This window comes from Corythoichthys intestinalis, chromosome 17 (genome assembly GCF_030265065.1).
Source record: "Corythoichthys intestinalis isolate RoL2023-P3 chromosome 17, ASM3026506v1, whole genome shotgun sequence".
Classification (NCBI taxonomy): Eukaryota; Metazoa; Chordata; class Actinopteri; order Syngnathiformes; family Syngnathidae; genus Corythoichthys; species Corythoichthys intestinalis.
Genome location: NC_080411.1, coordinates 6148261 through 6172404, shown reverse-complemented (window position 1 = coordinate 6172404; position 24144 = coordinate 6148261). Strand labels below are relative to the sequence as shown.

At 36.8% G+C, this 24144-nt stretch overlaps 1 protein-coding gene across 3 annotated transcripts in view; it reads left to right on the top strand.

Moving 5' to 3' along the window:
- ap3b1a (adaptor related protein complex 3 subunit beta 1a) overlaps window positions 1-24144 on the top strand; it is a 109123-nt gene that overhangs the window by 72903 nt on the left and 12076 nt on the right. For all 3 annotated transcript variants that reach the window (XR_009061093.1, XM_057818764.1, XM_057818765.1), the window contains exons 24-26: window positions 2445-2529; window positions 7019-7116; window positions 9958-10096. Coding sequence is in view for 2 of the 3 variants with exons in the window: in XM_057818764.1 (XP_057674747.1) it covers window positions 2445-2529; window positions 7019-7116; window positions 9958-10096 (322 nt within the window). In the remaining variant the exon portion in view is untranslated. The remainder of the gene's footprint in view (window positions 1-2444; window positions 2530-7018; window positions 7117-9957; window positions 10097-24144) is intronic.

The following is a 24144-nucleotide window of genomic DNA, read 5'->3' as shown; positions in this document are numbered from 1 at the left end:
AAATGACACTAAATGACATCTGTTATAAGCATTCATTAATTCTAATGACAGTGTCATGTCATAATTATGATTATCTAATGACAGTCTTATGGCGCCACTGTCAAATAAAGTGTTACCAAATACCATAAATAGCAATTAATGAAACAACTGGAACAGTAACTGAAGAAATATTTAGCAGGAGGCATGTTGGACTACAACAGTGTTGACAGCAGGTGGCAGCGGAGGTTGACTGTCTTACCCTAAGGAACCAGTGATGGCCAAATGAAGCTTCTTGAAGCAATGAAGCTTCTCAGCCAATCGGTTCAAGGTTCATTGTGGTTCATTTGGTCTTATGACAGTCATATGATGCCGCTGTCAAATAAAGTGTTACCGGTTAATATCTTTTGGCGTAAATATCCCAATTATACAGTGAGGACGTCTGCGGCTAATAGTCCAGTGCGATTTATGCTTATTAAATGCCGTTTTCGTGTCAAATTTGGTGGGTGGCGGTTTAGTCAGGTGCGTGGCATAGTGCAAACATTACGGTAATCACAATAGGAGTCGTCAGATCAACCAATCGAATGCATCGATTGATTGCAAATTATTCAACATATTACAGTGATCTCTCGCTACTTCGCACTTTAAACTTCCCTCGCAATTTTTTTTTTCTTTTTCAATTAAAAAATAAATACAGATGAGCTGTACCGATCCGATCACTCTCCTTCCTGCTGCTTTTCTTTGTCAGGCAGTGCACTGGAATTGCTTATTAAAGTTAACGATAATTGACAGACGTTAAAGTTTATTCTTGCCAGAGATGTTTGGAAGCCGAAACTTCAAAGCGCCGCATGCGTCAGTCATCATTTAACTTTAACTTTGCTGTGGACTCACTAAATAAAGCAGTTCATAAAGACAAGCATTTTCTACGTTATTGGTATTTAAGAATAATTCAGTGGGACAGTAACATGTTTAAAACTTATCATAATTATGGTTAAAAAATATTAAAATTAGGGCTGTCAAACGATTAAAATTTTTAATCGAGTTAATTACAGCTTAAAAATTAATTAATCGTAATTAATCGAAATTAATCGCAATTCAAACCATCTATAAAATATGCCATATTTTTCTGTAAATTATATATATATTCTGTAAAATAAATTGTTGGAATGGAAAGATAAGACACAAGATGGATATATACATTCAACATACGGTACAAAAGGACTGTAGTGGGCATTTCACTCTACTGTCATTTAAATCTGTCTATGCTGTCCTCACTCCGAAGCGTCTACTTTTTCCAAAGCTAGACAGCTAGTGAACGACGCCTTAATAATTAGACTTCTTCCTTTTTCATCAGATTTATTAATAAAATGGCCTCAAACCATTGTCCTCTTTAGACCGTCGTAAAACTACCAAAAAAAAGTACACAAGCATTGCATTAGCAACAACGTTAGCTTAGCACGCTATACAGGTTCACTAAACATAAACAAAAAGCGTCTCATACAAAAAATATAACATTTCGCTTACTAACATAATATGTACATTCTTTACAACAACCATACTTACGGACAAATCTTGTCCAAGGATCATATAAGCACAACATTATCAGCCCGAGACGTCGTGCAGCCATAATGAACTGGAAAGAAAAAAAAGTCTTGCTGTAAAACTTACCAAAAGGCAGAATACTTTCTGAGCGGGACATGTGCGTTAATTGCGTCAAATATTTTAACGTGATTAATTAAAAAAATTAATTTTGACAGCCCTAATTAAAATATACTATATATATACTTTTTTTTTTTTTTTAATTATACATTGGGGAGTAAAGTCTTATACGTATCTATTTCCAATGCTACATCAAAATAAATACACTGGACACACACACTTCAATATTTTGCGGTTTTTCATTTATCGTGGCGGGTTCTGGTGCCCGTTAACGGCGAAAAACGAGGGATCACTGTATTCTATCATTAAAGTAGCTTTTTTGGTGGGGTTAGAATGTCGCCATTTCCCATCTATGCCGTTTCACATGATTTTTTATCATTAAGTCCACTAACTACCACCGAATGATGAAAGTTTTGGTGTTTAAATATCCATTCTCAAGTTTTGGCGCCAGTTTTCTCGTGAACATCAACCGGGATCAACAACTCAACGGCTGAGCTCGAAACGTTTTTTTTTTTTTTTTTTTTTTTAATCTGGTCTGCGTGTGTCGAATTTTCAGCTATTGCAGCGTTTTTGTCTGGATTCTTTCAACGGTTGTCGCACCTCATCTCCTTGTTGTACATCAGCAGCTTGTTGTCGTGGAAACGAGTCTGCGAGATTGAAGGACGGGCTTCACACACACACATTCGGCCTTGCTTTGCCAGCTAACAAACAAGCCGCGGTTATACCTGTCGGTTCCACTCTGCCGACCCCGCCCCCTTCTTCCTACTCACCACCCTTGTCGCTCACGAGAAACTCCTCCACCCCCGCAGAGCGCTTGGATCCGGAGGCCTCCGTCACCGTTTCCATGGGCATCGACTTCAATGACTCCACGCAGGCGGCCAACTTCCAACTGTGGTAAGATTTTTATTGTTTTAATTAAAATCGATATATAACTCACTGGTTGAAATTGATGGCGATTGTGGTCCAATCTGTTTGGATGGACAGGGTCTATGGCAGTCAATGGCCATGAATGAGAAAATAGTAAGTAATGATGTATTCATTAAAAAAAAACAAAATGAAAAAGAAAATAATAAAAGCAAAATAATAATTATATAATTAATAAAAAAAATTTAAAAAATATATATACAATATACAATAACAGTTATATATAATTCTGTATATATATTATAAAATAAAAAAAATATAACAAAAAAGTAAAAAATACCATTTTAAAATGTAAACGTGTATATATCAGCAAAATTAAAAAATACAACTATTTTAAAAAGGAAAAAAATTTGGGGAAAATTATCCTTTCATATATATATAAAACACAAAATGTATATTTACAGAAAAAGAAAAAAAAAATTTATAGAATGAAAATTATCTATTTTCATACACTGTATATAAATCCATAGACTTCATAATTATATTGACGGGTCACAACCATCAGACACTGTGTCACGCCTTTAAGTAGGGGGCCTCCCCACACCCAGCATCAAGAGGAGTTATTCTCAAACACACGCACGCAGCGATCTAACACCGGATTTAGGTTGAAAAAGTACGAAAGTTGTACCGCATACAAACAGGAAGGATTATCTCAGGAGTGATTTGTTTGAGGATTCAAGGTAATTATTATATTTTTTCGTACCATGTATGCATTTTGAAACGTTGTGAAAAAAAATCAATGGGACAAAATTAGCCTCTACGGCGTTGGCGTCATATTTCGCAATATTTACCTCAATTAAATGCTAACGGCACTGTTTTTTTGCTTTTAACCACGAATCGAGACTGTTTTACATCCATATCTATAAAGAATTCAGGGATTTAAGCATGTATTCACAAGAAATTTCAACGGAAAATGCTCTTTGTCTGTGATTCCACTCGTTTGGCGTTGACGGCCACGCCAACAATGCAGGCCCCCTATTAATCGGCTCCGTGTTCCGTCAATATATTATCGTTTAGTCTGTGTATAAAACAAAATATATATATTTATAGAAAAAGATCAAACAATAAAAAAATACAATTTTATGAAAGAAATTTATGTATTCATATATACAGTGGGGAGAACAAGTATTTGATACACTGCCAATGGGTTTTCCTATTGCCAGTGTATCAAATACTTGTTCTCCCCACTGTATATATAATGTATATTTACAGGAAAATATCAAACAATTTAAAAAAAAAAAAATAGAAAGGAAATTATTTTATTTAAATAAAACAAAATGTATATTTAAAGAGAAAGGTAAAACGATAAAATAATTTTGAAAATTATGTATTGTATTCGTATAGAGTATACAGAATAGGGCTGCAGCTATCGAATATTTTAGTAATCGAGTAATCGACTGAAAATTCTATCGATTAATCGAGTAATCGGATAAAACAAATATATTTTTAGGTGAAGAGCAATTATAGATATACATGAGAAAACAAGACATTTTATCATTTTCAGTCAATCAATGTCTTTATTTTTGATGTGTATTGTTGCAAACAGCCAACAATTGCATCTCAGATGTAACTAGAATAAAAAAAAAGACTAATTCACTATATATATATATATATTATATATATATATATATACATACACACACCTAAAAATGCCTTTACGCTTGATAACACACATCGCTTAAAAGTTACGATTTTTTCCCACGTTTTTCAATTGAATTTTTATTTGTGTCAAGCCATTTTTAAGTTCTAGTAAAGTTTTAAGTTAGTCTAAACTGTAAGTCCTGATAGGATTTTGAATTTTTGCAGTGTTCAAAATAAATGTATGATACAGGCTGTATTGGAGCACATTAGGGACTAGTGCTACTTGGTGTTTTATCCAGCAATGACTACTGAGCTAAAATTGATAGTTAGCATTAGTGAGTTTTTATTTGACACCCTAATCACTCCACAACGCTATCTTATGTTAAAGCCTGTATGTAAGACACGTTAGCCACGCATCGAAAGTGGTCTTAATTAATAGAAACCTAGCCCTCCGCAGGGCTAACGTTACGTGAGCTAGTAGTGACAGTAAAGTTAATCTTATATATTAGCGCTTAGCGCTCTTTGTTAGCGCTTAGCGCTCTACTGCTTTAAGATGGCGGTTGTTTGCTAACGCTGCCCAGACACGGCCTAGTCTGTCATTGTGCATCTAGTTCAACATACATGTGATCTCTATGAGACTCATCAGAGCTAACTGCAACTAACGTAGCATGTGCAGGCTAGTATTTTGCAACGTCGGAGTCGTTTGTAGCGGCTGTCTGCTGCAGTAAGTTTTTTTTTTTTTTTGCTTCTTCCTCTACGCACGTGACATCAGCGCGTTGTCCCGCATTAAAAGTAGTCCGAGCAAAACGTGATGCTTAGAGCTGTCAAAATAAACGAATACTCGAGGTGAATAAAATTACTCGGATCAGTTTTTAAACTCGAGTATTCGTTTCAGCTCTAATACAGAAAAGATCAAACAAGAAAAAGAAAAAAATTTTAGAAAGAAAATTATGTATTTATATATAACAAGCATGTACAGTGGTACCTCAACATACGATCGCTTTGAGACACGATCTTTTCTACATCCGACGTAAAATTTGACTTTGAATTTGTTTCTACATCCGACGACATGCTCGAAATACGACATGACAGCGCCAGAGATGGACGCACGGCGGATTTTCTTGTGAGACAAATCAACACAGGTTTCAAAAAAGTTGGTACAGGTGGTGAAACAAGGAAAAAGGTGACGCTTACCATTGAAATGAAGATGCAAACTATAGAAAAATATCAGCGTGGGGTGCGCATCCATGAACTAGCTCAACAACTAGCTCACGGTCGTCCTCTGACCTCCGTTCGCCAGTCTTTATAAGTTAAGGTGACAATTATTATTGTAGTAACATCGCCAAAGAAATCGCCAGCTTTGTCAGGTTTTTAGTAGGGCTGTCAAACGATTAAATTTTTTAATCGAGTTAATCACAACTTAATAATTGTAATTAATTGCAATTCAAACCATGTATAAAATATGCCATATTATTCTGTAAATTATTGTTGGAATGGAAAGATAAGACACAAGACGGATATATACATTCAACATACTGTACATAAGTACTGTATTTGTTTATTATAACAATAAATCAACAAGATGGCATTAACATTATTAACATACTTTTAAAGCGATCCATGGGTAGAAATACTTGTCGTTCTTAAAAGATAAATGTTAGTACAAGTTATAGAAATTTTATATTAAACTTGTAAAATTTTCAATCAAAAAATAAACTAGTAGCTCGCCATTGTTGATCTCAATAAGTACACCATGCTCACTCATGGTACTAACCCATAAAATCAGTTGGACCCAAGCGCCAGCAGAGGGCGCCAAACACCAAAAAACAAGTAACAAGCGGACATTACACTGTACTGTCATTTTAATCTGTTTGAGCGGGGCATGTGCGTTAATTGCGTCAAATATTTTAACGTGATTAATCAAAAAAATTAAGTACTGCCCGTTAACGCGATAATTTTGACAGCCCTAGTTTTTAGCATTTATTTCAGAACTTGTCCAAGACAACACGCCTACTGTCCACCGCGGTTGACTGTGTTCTCAACAAAACATGGAAAGTGAAAGTAAACACTCAACCGCACCGCTCCCTGTCTCTATCACGTCAGCGACGCGGTGCGTTTAGGTACAGCACGCAAAACACGTCTGTCACATTAGAACTCAATTGGTCATATTATTACAGGAATTATTATTTTATCATTCCGGTTTTCATTAATAATTTATTGGTTTTGCTATGTGTAATTGCCACTTGTAATAGTACCAGCAGTATTTATTAAGGATTTATTGTAGGTTTTCGGACTGTGGAACAAATTAATGGAATTATAATGTATTCTTATGGAAAAATGCGGCTCGACATAAGACCATTTCGACTTACAAACAAGGTCCGAATTAACTTCGTATGTAGAGGTACTACTGTATTAATATATAAAAAGCACCAAACATAATTTTACATTTGCCTTTTGTTGGTGAGTTGATTTGGCTGAGCAATAAACAATGTGACAGAAAATCACAAAACTTATCTGAAGCATCACCTGTATGTGGAAAAAGAAACCATGAAATATGGAAGCAAGTCCAGTTGAAATGATATGGAGAATGATTTGAAGTAGTCACAGCCTGGACGGTTATACTATCACTTCTCTCCTCTTATTGCATTCCAACTTGACGCTACAGCCACAATTGATCAGCACTTCTCTGAGATAACAATTATTCTCCCAATAATCAGGTCCTGGTGCGCGTCCGATCACTAAATGCCAATCTATACCATTTTATGAGAAAATGTGCTTGGCACAACGGAATCCATCCTGCCGCTAAAAAGAAAGATGTTGGAATTGAATTGGTGAAGAAAGTGTAAACCAAGTGATGTTTGTTTTTGTGGCTGTTCAGCACCAAAGAGGAGCGCTTTAGTGTTTCAATACAGCCTGCCGTGGGGGAGCTTCTGACGCCCTGCACCCTCAGTGAGACAGACTTCTCCAAGGAACAAAGTGAGTCATGGCACAAATATACATATACAGTCATGTGAAGAAATTAGGACAACCAATGGTAGCCTGTGTTTTTTCTAATATATTTGGTCATATGGCAATTTTAACAATCTTGAGAGATTCAAGTAATAGAACTAAACAGTTAAAACTGAAAAAAGATGTTTTTCTTATAACTTCTTGTGAAATGTAATTTGAAATAAATGCAATTTCTGTTGAGGAATAAATTTGGACACCTCCACTTTCAATCCCACTTAAAATGGTTAAAATCACACACAGGTGTATCGCATCAGGTGCACATGGTTAGAATATCATTACCCACTGTTTTGAAGGAAGCTTGCCTGATTTAACCTATACATTTAGTTTGGTGTGCCCCTGACTGTTGAAATGAGAGAAAACACCATGGTGAGATCAAAGGAGCTGTCTGAGGCCTTCAGAAAGAAGATTGTAGACGCTTATGAGTCTGGTAAGGGATTTCAAAATAGTATAAAATCAGCCATTCCACTGTCCGGAAAATAGTCTACAACTGGAGGACATTCAAAACAACTGCCAACATGCCCAGGCCTGGCCTTCCAAGCAACTTCACCCCGAGAGCAGACCGCAAGATGCCAAAGAAGTCTTCAAAAACCCTAAAATGTCATCAGGGGACCTACAGCATGCTCTAGCTACTGTTGATGTGAAAGTGCATGCCTCTACAATCAGAAAGAGACTTCACAAGTTTAACCTTCATGGGAGGAGTGCAAGGAGGAAACCTTTGCTCTCCAAGAACGACGTTTGCCAGCGTGAATGTCGACAAAGAACAGGACTTCTGGAATAATGTTCTTTGGACAGATGAATCTAAAATTGAATTCTTTTGGCACCACAGAGGACATGTATTGCGTAAACCCAATACAGCATTCCAGGAAAAGAACCTCATACCAACTGTGAAGCATGGAGGTGGAAGTGTCATGGTTTGGGGATGCTTTTCTTCAACAGGACCTGGCCTGCACACTATCATAGAATCCACCATGAATTCTATAGTGTATCAGAGGGTGCTTTAGGAACATGTGACATCATCTGTGAAAAACTTAAAACTGAAGCGAAACTGGATCCTGCAACATGACAATGACCCAAAACATACTAGAAAATCCACCTAGGACTGGCTGAAAAGGAAGTAATTGAGAGTCCTGGAATGGCCGAGTCAAAGCCCAGATCTTAATCCCATTGAGATGCTATGTGGTGACTTGAAACGTACATGACTTGCTGTACATGCAAGAAACCCCTCAAACATCTCAATGTTGAAAGTATTCTGCGTCTAGGAGTGGGCCAAACTTTCTTCAGACCGAGGTCAAAGACTGGTAGACGGCTACAAAAAGTGTCTCACTGAAGTTATTTAAGCCAAAGGGGGTAACACTTGCTATTAGGTGGTAGGGTGTCCTAACTTTTTCCTCAGTTAGAGTGTGCATTTTTTTATATATTTGGTTTCAAGAGTAAAACAATGTTATTTTTTGTTTACCTCCAATTAAATCATTCTTTTCCAGAGGTAAAGAAAAACAAGATCAGACATTGATATGTGAACATTTCTTAACCAAGAACTGAATATTTAAGAGTGCCCTAATTTTTTCACATTAATAACATAAATAACAACTTAGTTGTAGCACACACTGTCAATGTCCTTTTTTTTTTTTTCTCTCAAATCCGTCAAACCAGCCACAGGTAGCCAAGCCTTTTGACGGCCAAAATAAAAAAACGCTCGTAAAGCTTGGAGGTCACAACTAGTACCATCCGAGTGGGATAAGTACGACTTCCCACCTTCTTCGAATGCAGCATGAGCACGAGTGGCCGAAGCACATCTCTCTATTGTGGTCTTATTACGCATCTAAAAAAAATAGTCCTGCAGAAATAAATGAATTACGGCAGTTTGGTGTGACATTGTTTTGGCCGCATGCGTATTTTGAACAACGATCTGCATTTTGAATTTACTTGACTATCTCTTAATATTTTTTTTATTGGCATGCTAGGAAAGGAACATTGACTTGTGCTAGCATAGCCAGTCTGGAGCCCTGAAATTAATAAATGTAAGATATGCTTGAATGTATGACCATTATACTCTGCGGGTTATACAAGTTTGCTCTACCACAGCTATTATACGCGCTCTCCCAAGCTATTATGAAGAATATAGTTTTCGCCCATAATCATGTGCTTACATTTTTTTTACCGGCAATTGCTCACATTCTGCTGATAAATAGGTACACACACATGTGTTGATTCATCACACAACGTCTCAGTACTTTTCCACCAAGCTACTTCGAATGCAAATGTGTGTTCAAAACAAAGTTATCTTGCTCACTCAAGAGTGTGACTGTTAATTTAATCAATGAGTGTGACTGTTAATTTAATCAATGACTAGAATAAGGAACTTGCCCGATCGAAACTGCCACGTTTTGTAACTATATTCTGCCCAGCAACAAGCCCTCAATAAATGTCAGCAGCGCGGGGAGCTCTGAGAGAGACTTCGATGAGACGCTCTTAGTCACGTTGCCCAATCTCAGACCTCTCCCCAAACTGCAGCTTGGTAAAAGTCTACTCTCTGACTCCTGCCTCCTTGTGTCCTGCCTTTGTCACCTCGCTCTGGGTCAACAGCTAAATTGAAGGTGTTTTAGACCCAACAATAAATAACTAACAAACTGCACAGAATCTGTTGAAATCAACTCCACCGACTAATTTAAGCCCAGCTAGCTCGAAGATTAAGCCTAATGTCAAAAAATTCTATTCAATTCTAAAAGAAGTAGTGGTTTATTGTCACAATATAACACTAACCCCTTCAAACTTTCAACAGTACTTGAACACGCATTTGTGTTCTGGCAGGTAAACTCCGAGGAATGAACGAAACCTCGGCAACCATTGTCATGGCGACGCCTGACATTTCAGACCAAGCTGTCGCCGAACGTGTCCTTTCAGTTGCCAACGTGGGCGCGGTGGCCTCCTCAGAAAGTCATGTACTAAGGTGAGCTAAATTTTGTGTAAACAAACAAAAAAAGGAAATTTTAAGGGTGTGTGTGCTTGTGGACATGCCTGGAGAATGCCCCAAGATGGCCGACTGTGTAATTGGTGTACACGGAGTGCGCTAATGAGCTTCCTCCTCTGTCGCGCACACCTTGAGAGATAATTAGAGCTGCTCTTCCTCCATCTGTCGCTCCTTCCACTTCCTCTTTGTCCTCACTCACGTGTGACCGATTCCTATAGATTGAAGGCGGAGCCACAGAAATCAATGTCAATGTCCGATAGAAGACGTTGCACGGCCTTGTGACTAAACAGCATTTTGTCAATCAATCACACTGTCTAGTTTGAAAACAATTGAGCGTTTGCTCCATATGGTTAACCCATGGGTTGCCATTGAAGGAGATAGACATCCGACCCAGGTCAAATGGATTGGACATCTATCGTTGTCAATGGCAGAAGAAACATGATCATTTGTAGTGAACGCGTCAATGAATCTCAACTAATTCTGCAATTACTATGTAAATTTTAACGATTGATTTTTTGGATGATTCCGTGATTAACTCATTCACCCCCAGCCATTTTCACCGGAGCAAGGCCCTTCGCTCCTGGCCGTTTTACTGGATTTTGACTGATTTTGCAAGGCCTACTGAAAATTCTGTTCTATTGCTATATAAACATGGAACCCACCAAAAGAAAGACTAGACTTTTCTTTCAGCAGTAGAAAAAGTTAGTTCATATCTTTTTCCATTCTTTAGAAATCAGCATTAGAAAATCGCTTAGTTTGAGCAATTTTCAAATTTCTGATGGAAAAACTGAGAAATTGAGCTTTTTGTGGGAGCATACATTTCAAACATAACTTTTATATACACAGCTATTTTTTGCTTTAGTTACATCCCAAACATCTGAATAATGTTTTCCTTTTACAAAATTAGATAAACAACAAGACAAATGGAGCTTTTGATAGCAAAGTAACAATTTATTTACACGTAACTAACTGAAAAATGACGCTGTTCTGGCCGCGACAGCCGGTTAAACTTTTCCCTCATTGCCGTCTGTCTCATAAAGATGGATTTTTTTGAGTCTCTGCGGGCTCTGCTCGCGAGCAGAACGGACTCAAAGGCATCATCCGCTGCACTAGTGGTCCCGGTCGTTCTGCTCGGTCGTCCAGCACCTGGCATCCCGGGCGTCCTACCGTTTGTTCTGCTCGGTCGTCCGCCGCCTGGCATCCATTCGGTCGTCTTCCACCGGCGCCCGGCCGTGCGGCTTGGCCGTTCGTTGCCGTTGAATCGGGTTGTGGGTCTCACCAAATGCGCGACTGCCTTCCAGTGGCCAGTTTTATTGCTTTAAAATTGATTTTCAGCTTTGTGCTTTGGAGCTGTCTTTTTTGGAAAAAAAAAAAAACACGTAAAAGACTTATAAATACGTCTTTGGGACACGGAAGCAATTAAAAATAGAACGTATTTATACGTTTTGGGGAGCAAATGAGTTAATATTTGCCAGGGTCCCACTCAAAATGGATTGGACAGTTTTTGGCAGCCATTTTAATTTTCATTTTAGTCTTTTGGATGAAAATACTTATTAGTCTTACCATATTTTTCGGACTATAAGTCGCACCAGAGTATAAATCGCATTGTTGGGGGAAATTTACTTGATGAAATCCAACACATTGAACAGATACAGTATGTCATCTTGAAAGGCAATTTAAAATAAAAATACAATAGAGAACAACATGCTGAATAAGTGTACAGTATAATATGTTATAATATGTTACGTGATGCATGAACAACAAAATGCGAACGTGCCCGGTATGTTAACGTAACATAGCTATTAAGAGTTATAGCGTAAAGAACATGCTAACAAGTTTACCAAACCATCAGTGTCACTCCAAAACACCAAAATAACACGTGAAATGATTTGATAATCAGTTAATAATTTCACACATAATTCGCTCCAGAGTATAAGTCGCACCCCCAGCCAAACTATGAAAAAAAAACTGCGACTTATAGTCCGAAAAATACGGTAATCGATAAGCAAATTAATCGACAACTATTTTGATAACCGATTAATCGCTTAGAACGGGTCGGCAACCCAAAATGTTGAAAGACCAAAAAACAAATATGTCTGGAGCCGCAAAAAATTAAAAGCCTTAAATAAGCCTAATAATGAAGGCAACACATGCTGTATGTATCTGTATTAGCTATATTAGCCTACTATCAAAATGACGAAGTCAGCTAAAAATACATCATGAGCCTTCGTGATTTATTGCTTATTTTCCCTGCAGTGCATCCAGCGCACCACGTGACTACTCTGTTGTATGATGCCACCTCATGAAATCCGATTTTTGATGTAATTTTTATCTTGAGGTTTCCAAAAACAAAAAAAATGGAACGTGCATAACATGCCCCTTATCTGAGCATATCTTTGATTGTCTTTATTATGTCAATTTTGTTTTTGAAGTCTGCAAATTGGTATTCTGATATGGTGATGAATGTCTCCTTTATGTACCGTATTTTTCGGACTATAAGTCGCAGTTTTTTTCATAGTTTGGCTGGGGGTGCGACTTATACTCAGGAACGACCTATGTGTGAAATTATTAAGACATTATCAGTTCATATGTTATTTTGGTGTTTTGGAGTGACACTGATGGCTTGGTAAACTTGTTAGCATGTTATTTATGCTACAGTTATCTGAATAACTCTTGATAGCTATGTTACGTTAACATACCGGCCATGTTCGCATTTGGTTCTTCATGTAATATGTAGGGCTGTCAAACGATTAAAATTTTAAATCGAGTTAATCACAGCTTAAAAATTAATTAATCATAATTAATCGCAATTCAAGCCATCTATAAAATAGGCATATTTTTCTGTAAATTATTGTTGGAATGGAAAGATAAGACACAAGACGGATTTATACATTCAACATACTGTACATTAGTACTGTATTTGTTTATTATAACAATAAATCAACAAGATGGCATTAACATTATTAACACTCTTAAAACGATCCATGGGTCGAAAGACTTGTAGTTCTTAAAAGATAAATGTTAGTACAAGTTGTAGAAATTTTATATTAAAACCCCTCTTAATGTTCTTGTTTTAATAAAATTTGTAAAATTTTCAATGAAAAAAATAAATTAGTAGCTCACCATTGTTGATGTCAATAATTGCACAATGCTCATGGTGCTGAAACCCATAAAATCAGTCGCACCCAAGCGCCAGCAGAGGGCGACAAAACACAACAAGTGCACATGACACTGTGCTGTCATTTTAATCTGTTTGAGTGGGGCACATGCGTTAAATGCGTCAAATATTTTAACGTGATTAATTTTAAAAAATAATTACCGCCCGTTAACGCGATAATTTTGACAGCCTTAGTATTATGTAACATTGTCATACTGTACACTTATTCACCATGTTGTTCTCTATTGTATTTTTATTTTAAATTGCCTTTCAAGATTAAATATCTGTTCTATGTGTTGGATTTCATCAAGTAAAATTCCCCCAAAAATGCGACTTATACTCAGGTGCGACTTATAGTCCGAAAAATACGGTACTCACCATCTGTGAAAGGTTTTCCACGCTTTATTATCTACCGGGTTGCAACAAAACATGCAGCAATAGCGGAGTTTGTGGATGCAGTCCACTTATTACATCTATTTTTGCGCTTCCTCTTTCTTCAGAAGTAATGGATTTTCCACTTTTTGTCTCACTTCCAACTGGGTACTCGGCTGCCGGTTTGTTTACAATAGCCACCTGCCAGGCATCCCACCCAGCCGATAGAAACGTGTGTCGCGATTATGACGCAAATCTTCGTTGACAGAAGTGTTGAAATGTAATATTTATTCTACACATTTTTACAGCATTGGAAAACGTTAAGAATGTTTGTGTCATTTTTGTCCTCCTACAGAAACCATATCAAAACAAAAAATATATTTCCCTCAACCATCTTTTTCCATTTTCAAACATTTTTGAAAGTGCTCCATGGAGCCACTAGGGCACCGCTAAAGAGCCGCATGCAGCTCTCAAAACACGGGTTGCCGACCCCTGGCTTAGAACCTTCTTCACCTTAAACTTGTCTAAATTCTTAAAATTATAACATATATAAAACTTCTCGGTTGTCAATATTATCAGATTTCTTCATTATATTTTTGTTAATTCAAAGTAGGACCTGAAAAAAAAATCTTTTACTTTGGAAAACAACAATTCACATTTTTGCTAATTTTCGGACATCCTACTGTCTAAACTACCTCCTTAATAAGGCTGCAACAACTAATCAATTAAATCGAACAAAACATTTGTTGCCTATGAATTTGATAGTCGATACAGTTAAAGGAAATAGTCATCCATTTTGTCTTCATTGCTGCTTAAAACATGCCGAAAACAACACAGAGGTAAATTTTAAGGTGATTTATCCGATTAATCGTTTAATTAATATTCCGATTAATCAATTATGAAAATAATCGTAAGTTGCAGCCCTAAAATCATTAAGTAAAAATGCACTTTCAGTCACTGTAATTTAAAAAAATATTTTTAAAAGATATACAGTATTCGCTTGTATCAAGCTAATAATGAAAATTTACAATTTAAAGTCCACGCCTGCCAGTGTTATTTTCAAATGATTAAAAATAAAATAAATAACTTTAAGTTTTTTTTTTCTTCAAACAGTAAATAACAGGGTCATCCAACATTTCTCATTTATGATTATTTATGATGATACAATGGCCTTTGCAACATAATAAATAAAAGCTAGTTCTTGTGTTGCTCAGCAGGGGGCGGCACTGCTTCTAACAAGGGTAGAAAAAAATCATTGTGGGGGTGTCAGTGCTGGTGGTGTTGGGGAGGCGAGGCGGGGCAGTCTGCCCAAGCAGCCAAATTGATTGCTGCAATGGAGGATGGCAATAAATCAAGCAGGAAAGCAAATGTAGAAAAGGCTGTTCTTGTTTGTGTCTAAACAAGCGGAATAAAATAAATGCGCTCCATTTTTCAGTTGGTTTGAAGGCAAATGTGATGGAGTGTTACCCGGCCCGCAAACAAGGCGCTGCTTTGTTTAGAAAAATACAATTCAATTAGGAGTTAACCCTTAACGTGGCAGACAAGGTTTTTTTTTCCACCCAGTGTTTCACCGCTATCGGAGAACTTGTAAAAGCAATTATTTTCAAAATCTGTAATATTGGTGCAATATGGTAATGCTGCGGACACAACCACCCCCAAAAATGGCCTTCAGTTAGATTTTATATTTTGATATATACTGTACAGTAATTACATCCTGCACATCAATGTAGCAAAACCAGGCTGACTAGTCCCCACCCTTATTTGCACGACAGACCGGTGTGATGTGGGCCTTTTTTTTCACGGACCGGCAATGTGTGGCAGAAAATTACAGTAAATATAAAATTACACAAACATTAAGGCCAGGGGAAATTTAACTTACTACACACTTAAAACTTGACGGCAAATATCCTTGGTCGCAGGCATATGATTTTCTCGAATCGTGAAAGGTTTCTTGGCTTTAGCAATACATTCCGCCACAATGCTCTCAGTGCATTCACTTTTATTGCCTAGCTAGCTTTTAACTAGAGATGCCGATCGATCGGGTCCGATCACGTCATTTTCAAAGTATCGGAATCGGCAAAAAAATATCGGCCATGCCTTTTTTTAACTTTTTTTTTTTTTTATTATTAAATCGTTTTCTAATTGTATTTAACGTTACAGACATAATATGTTACACTCATCCAGAGTCTTTAGTTTAGGCTTAAGGTAGGGTTATCAAATTTATCCCTATAACGGCGTTAATTAATTTTTTAAAAATGTATCACGTTAAAATATTTAACACAATTAATGCATGCGCCGCACTAATCCACTCACGCATTGTCGCGCTCAATCTGTAATGGCGCCGTTTTACCTATATAGAGAGATAAAAGGCAGCGTAAAATGAGTACAGAATTGGTGAATTTTGGCAGCGTTTGGTGCCTTTTTTTTAATTGGCTAAAGCCTTACAATCCCTCTCCCAACGATTAGAAATATCATGGGAAGCAATGTGGGGAAGCAAGGTAGCAACTGATCTTTTTCTTAACACCTTATGTTATTTCCCAACGCAGAGAAGATATATCAATTGGTAGCACTATGCACAGTAATGTTTCCACTTCCCATCATGCATTTGGGCATGGCTACAGTATCATTTACTGAAAGCTCAACAAATACACTAGATGGCACTATTTAGTCATAATATACAAAGTCACAAGTCTTTCTATCCGTGGATCCCTCTCACAGAAAGAATGTTAATAATGTAAATGCCATCTTGAGGATTTATTGTCATAATAAACAAATACAGTTCTTATGTACTGTATGTTGAATGTATGTATTCGTCCGAGTTTTATTCATTTTTTTCTTAATGCATTGCCAAAATGTATATGATCGGGAAAAATTATCGGGATTGATTGGAATTGAATTGGGAGCAAAAAAAAGCAATCAGATCGGGAAATATCGGGATTGGCAAATACTCAAACTAAAACGATCGGGATCGGATCGGGAGCAAAAAACAATGATCGGAACAACCCTACTTTTAACCATATATTATGCAGAATGGACTTGGTTGTAGGCTCCTCTTCTGGCTCGGCAAGTGGCCTTTTCACCGTAAAAAAGCTGTCCGAAGACATCGCAGCCAACAGCTCACGTTACCGTTTACATTGAATGACGCTGTGCAAACACCCCAGTAATGGCAGCCAACCACGAGACAGCGACGCACACAAATCTCTACTTGGATTAGTCAAGAGGCAGAGGCCAGACTGCGGTCGTTAAAAAATTATTTACTATTTCTCAGTGACCCGGTAGCAAATGCGCCACGGACAAAACAAGAGATTTCACTATTGAACCATTTTAGACAATCAAGGTGTTTACTTTAAATGTACATTGTTGACAACAGCCAACAATTGCATCTCGGATGTGACTAGAAAAAAACAATAAATTAACTGCTTTCACTCAGAAAAACGTAAGATCTTATAAAAAAAAAAAAAAAAAAAAAAAATCTTAGCTAAAGATGTCATTAAGCTTTACAACACACATCATTTAAGTTTTTTCCACATTTCTCAATTGAATTTCCATTAGTGTCAAGCTAATTTTAGTTAAGTTTTAAGTTTGTCCAAATTGATTAAATAAAGCCTGTTTGAAAGATGTGTTAGCCACGCATTGGCAGTAGTCATAAGTAGAGCATTGGCCCGAATATAAGACGGTGTTTTTTGCATTGAAATAAGACCGAAAAAGTGGAAGTCGTCTTATATTCGGGGTCTAGACATTATACCCATTCACGACGCTAGATGGCGCCAGATATCATTGAAGCGAATGCTGAACTTGAGGAGTAATATTCTGTCATGACCGATCTCAGCTACTCTCAAGTTTAACCAGTTTGCATTATTTTATTGCAATGTTTTTCCTTATTCAGATTTGTTTGAAGATTACAGTTACAGTTAGACCTCACTTTGATGGTTAATGCATTTATTGCAATTTTGATGTTTTGTCACAATAGATTGGTTTATTTACATTTCAAAAACCAGAAGCCATTCATTTACGAATGGGATTGCACTTTAGTTTACATATTTAAATGTTCAGATATTACCGTAGAGGCCCAAATATAAGACGGCACGGATTCTAAGACTTTTTTAAGAGTCAAGTTTGAAAAAAAGACTTTTTGAACACCAAATTAATTTTTGTACAGAAAATAATTACAGTACATCTGAAACAAATGATTATAACAATATATTTGAGAGAGAAAAAACATGTTATTTTGCCTCACTCAAATCTTAATATCCGAACATTTAAATATGTAAACTAAAGTGCAATAACATTAATAAATGAATTGCTTCTGGTTTTTGAAATGTAAATAAACCAATCTATTGTGAGGGGAAAAAAACAAAATTGCAATTAGAGCAGGGCGGTAAACCGAAAAGTTACCGTCACCGAAATTCTTCACGATGACCGACGTAATTTTGACCAAGTCGGTAAATTCGGTAATTTAATAAAACAAGAAAATATTGTCTTTTTATCCCGCTTTGACGCTGTGTTGTTCAGCTATGTTCATTCCCCTTTAAGAAAACAGACAGTGTACTTACGTATGGAGTCACGTGGTTTTCAGGAAGCCAATCAAACAGAAGCCCGGTAGGCTAATGCTAACGGCTAACGCTAAAAGTAAACGGGATGGAGTCGGGCTTAAGTTAGCTAATTTAGCTTCACCAAACTTTCACCCGGCATTAAGTAAACTCTTGGCGGGTTCCAGACGGGCTTTCACCCGCTGTCCTCCCTGGTTCTAACGATATTAGGAGAGGATGCTTTCAGTGCGTTCTTCTGGTAGCCAATCTACAGGCTAACGCTAGCAGCTAACAATGGCTACAAATGAACGTGAAAGAGTCGGACAGCGGCTCTAACCTTGTCGAAACGGCTGAAATTAATGAGTGGACTGGGCACGGACTTCATGTAGAAATCATCATGTCGCGTTATTTGGCATCTCTGTGTGATTTCTCTGAAAGGTTTCATGATGGTAAAGCACTCAGCATAAAGTAGCCTAATCCAACAGTGAAGCTTATATATGACAGTTTAATGGCCACAGCTATTTTTCTGTATGTGTTTGCTTTATTCTGCCATCATAAAACCTTAAATGTTTCATTGGCATCAGAGCAATACAACTATAATCTGGTTGTGTCTGTGTGGAGGGTGCATGTATTAAAAAATGTTTCGGGGGGGGGGGGGGGGGGACTGAAACCTTGACGTAAACACTTGTGTTGAATAATTATGTCACATCAGCCATTACCAATAAATTGTCTGAAGTGTACTGTTAAAGCTGCAAGTCATTTGTGTTAGAATGACATGTTTGCACAGTCATCATATTGATTTTTATAATGTTGTACATTTTCCAAGTCATACAAGCTGTTATAAATGTTGACACTAGAATTCTTATTGTTTACAAGGTTTTTTTTAATACTTAATGTTTAGACTGCATGTGCAATTGTTAGATTGAAAGCTGGTTAAATAAATTTAACAAGAAACGGTTAATTTGTATTCCATGCATTTATTCAAAATTTCAAATTATATAACAGTCTACTTTGGCGAATTTATCGTCATTTATCGTCATCGAGGTAAATCTGCTCAATTTATCGTGATACTTACTTAAGGCCATATCGCCCAGCCCTAATTGCAATAACTGCATTAACCATCAAAGTGAGGTCTAACCGTAACTGTAGTCTTGAAACAAATCTGAATAAGAAAAAACTGCAATAAAACAATGCAAACTGGTTAAACTTGAGAGTAGCTGAGATCTGTCATGACAGAACATTGCTCCTCAAGTTCAGCTTTCGCTTAATTGATATCTGGCCCTATCTAGCGTCGTGAATGGGTATAATGCCTTGACCCCGAATATAAGACGACTCCCACTTTTTCTGTCTTATTTCAATGCAAAAGACACAGTCTTATATTTGGGTCAATACGGTAAGATTTGAATGAGGCAAAATAACATGCTTTTTCTCTCAAATATATTGTTATAATCATTTGTTTCAGATGTACATTAATTATTTTCTGTATAAAAAATAATTTGGTGTTCAAAAAGTCTTTTTTCAAACTTGAGTCTTGAAAAAGAGGGGGTCATCTTATAATCAGGGGCGTCTTATATTCGGGCCAATACAGTAATAGAAATCTTGCCATCAGTAGGGCTAATGTTACGTTAGCAAGGTACAGTGACGTTAATTTTATTTATTAGTGCTACATTAACTTAATTTTACCTTTTCCCGAGTATCTCTCCTCCGCTCACATAGTAAACTGGGTTGTAACGGTGGAGTTGTAGCATTGAAGATGTGCTGTAGTGGTACGTAAGCGCTGTCTAAGAGTGTTCTTCGTCATTACCTCTATATTCATGCATGGTTGAAATTAATGCTGCAACAATTAATCGATTAACATGAGTAATTCGAATTTTAAAAAAAAAAAGCTTTGAATCTTTTCTTGCTTTGAGTATTTGTTTAATTAAGAGTGGCATTGTAATGGTTTGTTTGCATTTAGTTTTATTGATTTGGGTGGATACATACAGTCAATATTGCATAATTCATATCTAATAGCTGAATCCAGCTGCTCCTTGTTAAGATCAACGTAAGGTTGTATGTTTTTGTTTTAGTTAATGTTTTTTTTTTTAATACATTTGTAATTTAGATTATAGGTATATTTAGCCATTTTTTGTGGGAATGTGTATGAACGACGTGTTAGTATAGTAATAGTAATAGTAATAGTCATAATAGTACTCGTACTGTAATAATATGTAATAATAGTAATAGTACTGTAAAAAATTGTTAGCATTTTGGAGCATTTAAGCTCTATTGTTCTTTTGTTGTACTTATAGTCATTTATTTATTTTTTTATACTGTTTGAGGCTAACCTCTGGTATTTTTATTTTTAAATGAAAGTGCAATTCTGAATAGTTTGAAGAAACACTCAGAAATTGTTATTTTGCATTCAATGCTCTTTTGAAAGTGCAATCTCAAAAATACATTGAGACAATTAGTAAAGAATTTTAAGGGGTTTTTTCTTTATGTAAAATTTATATTCTAATAAATATTTCTTGAAAATGACATTAGAACAGACAATATTAACAGTAAAAAATAAATACATCCACATTTAAAAATATAAAACTGAAAAATAAGAGATTTACAATTAAGAGGGCTCAAAAAAGATGATTTAGACCATTGTTAGGTTAGCAATATAGCTAAGCAATTCATCGAAGTTTGACATAGTTGTCAATTCATTCGATCATCGATTAGTTGTCACTTAATCATTGCAGCCTTACACAGCAGTTTTGGCTCCGTGACTGCCTGTCCCCGAGCATAGGTTGTCAGGCTCAATAGCTGCCGTTTATTTGCTTTTAACACATGAATTTTCAAAGGTCTAGGATCCAGGAGATATACAATAACAAAGCTTGGACGTCAACCGCCGTCAGTGGTGGTAATTAAGTCAATAATGCAGGTTGAGGCCTCGTATCCAGCGGGCCATCTGGCCGGTCTGACCACTAGTTTGAAGGACACTCGTGGGCCTGTCCAGTGTGTGAAGGTGAGGCCGGCTTTATCCCGGGTGAAGGGGAGGCAGATGGCACCCGCGCGGGCTGTGCGCAGCGAGGAGAATGGCGGGTAATTGGAGAGCCCTGCAGATCGATGCCAATCTGCCTGCTTGGCCGGCCTCTGCTTTGCTTTGCTATTGGCCCGGCTGCAATTAGCGCGCTATTTAGGCCCCAAACTGTGGCGAGTGCACGGGAATACCAATGAGCCATTTAGTGCGCCGCTTGACACCCGCATCCACAACTGCTCTGCCCACCTGACTCTCTATGATGAGATTCCACACAGGACAAGACAGTTTTTCCTCAAAAGTGAGGCTATTATTTGTTATTTTTCCCCAGTTCTTTAAAAAAAAAAAAAAAAAACATACATAATTTTCAGACTATAAGGTGCACCTGACTATAAGCCGCCACCCACCAAATTTGACACGAAAAACAGTATTTCTTCATAGATAAGTTGCACTGGGCTGTAAGCCGCAGCTGTTCTCACTGTATAGCTGGATATTTACACCATAAGATATTAACAGGTAACACTTTATTTGACAACGGCGTCATGAGACTGTCATAAGACTGTCGTGCTGCAACGATTAATCGATTAACTCAAGTATTCCATTAGAAAAAAAGATTTGAATTAAATTTTGCTGCTTCGAGTAATCGTTTAATTAACGTGGCATTGTAATGGTTTATTTTGGAAGTGTTTGCATTTAGTTTTATTGACTTGGGTAAATAATAGAGATGTCCAGATCGATCGGGTCCGATCACGTCATTTTCAAAGTATCGGAATCGACAAAAAAACATCGGCCATGCCTTTTCTTAATATATATATGGCGGAAAACACAGACAAGACTGAAAAAGCAGTTTCTGCTCTTGCACTCCTCTCGCAGAGAAACTGTTGTATTTTAAGCCAAAACAACTGTTTTGTTTGATAGAACAACATGTCTATATGCTGCCATAGCAGATTCATGGCTCATTAAGCCCCCGAACTATTTTCAATTTGCCCGTTTTACCCTGGAAACCCCCGTTTACAGACGTCGCGCAACCGTTTTTGTTTCAACCTAGCCATAAAAAGGTAAGTAATTATATTTGTTATTCAAAATGTCTGTCATTTTTAGCTTAGAATCATTAATTGATGTCTAATATTTAGTTAAAAAAAAGAAAACGACTTTAAAAAATTATTCACTCGCATATTTTAAATTTTTAAACAAATTACGTCACAATGAAAAATTTGGCGTCTGTAAAAATGTCACGGATATCTACCTCATAACTATCGCTTAATTGTTTTTTGTTTTTTTTTGTCGCATTTTCCCCGATATATTAGATGATAAATTATTGATCCAATCAAAGAACATTTGAAAAATAACATTTAAAAGGGTAACTATATGAAAAAGAAAATCTCAACCACTCCTTGTTGTCTGCGATTTCTGCATCGCTACCCTTGTTATATCACCATGTTTCACCCATAAAATCTCCCAAAAATCTGGCTGTGGCCATTCACAGCTGTGTCTTGACACTCAGTTATACATGCTACATGGAGTTTTTGGATCGAAACAAGGTAAGTTCGCGATAATATGCCGTTAAAATCGTGGCATCTTTAATTCTACTCTCGCGTGCTCTCGCCTCCAGTTATGGTTTTGCTGTTTAAAAAAAATTGTTTTTTTTTTCAAAAATGCCCTCCTGTTCAAAATTTTTCTTCCCCCAGAAAATTGAGATTTTAAACTTTCCAATGATGTATCACACATGCATATCGGACCATTTTGAAATCTGGCCAAATTGGGGGTCTCAAAGCGGAACTTCAAGTCACCTGAGTGTTTTCCGCCATATATATATTTTAATTAAATCGTTTTCGAATTGTATTTAACGTTACAGACATAATATGTTACACTCATCCAGAGTCTTTAGTTTAGGCTTAAGGTAGGGTTATCAAATTTATCCCGATAACGGCGGTAATTTGTTTTTTTTTAAAATGTATCACCTTAAAATATTTAACGCTATTAATGCATGCGCGGCACGACCCACTCTTCTTATATTCTGAAAAATACAGTAAAAAGGTTTGTGCGGTCGCGATTAGAGGCGTGTGAAATTTCCGATTCTTAGATTATTCGCGATTCGGCCGTGGAAGATTCGAGAACGATTCAAACATCCAAATTCTGATTATTGACTTATACCAGTAAAACGGAAGTAAAACACAGTCAGCGCGGTCTTTGGGACGCAATGAGGAACGGACCGAGAGTAAATATCACGTTCAACTCATGCTGCTAGATAAAAAAACAATCATACCTGACTGCGGCCGACAGCCGCTACAAACAACGCCCAGTTGCTAGTTGCTACAAACATACGGCTACAGTAGATATCATATACATGCAGTGTTGTTAATCTTACTGAAAAAAAGTAATTATAGTTACAAATTACTTCTCCCAAAAAGTAATTGCGTTAGTAACTCAATTACCTGAATGTAAGAGTAATTAGTTACTTGGCAAAGTAATTGGTGATAATTACTTTTTTTTTCCCCTCAAAAAAACAAAAAAAACATTGGCCGCACTATGTGAAGTTTTTTGTGGAGCCCAATTCTTTACCCTAATTTACCCTTTACCCTGAATCAACTGTTAAAAAGTTGTTAAAATTGCTCCCACTATTCCATTAGTTCCCTTCTCTCTACTTTCGACATATGAAAGTTTTAAAACTGTTTCATCATTTAAAGATAGATTCAAGTCAAGATTTTGCCGATTTAGAAGTATTTTAGATAAAAAGTTACTTAGGTTCGCTAGGAAGGTTCTCTACAACAGAGCCGTCCTAAAAAGCCTACTGCTTTAAGATGGCGGCTGTCTACTAACGCATCTAGTGCCATGTCTGTCATTTTGCATCTAGTTATATCTATATACAGTACATGTGATATCTACCATGTCTACCATATCTACCATAACATGCGAGCGTAGTTTGTCTGCTATCGGCTACAACATGTATTATTGGAGCTAC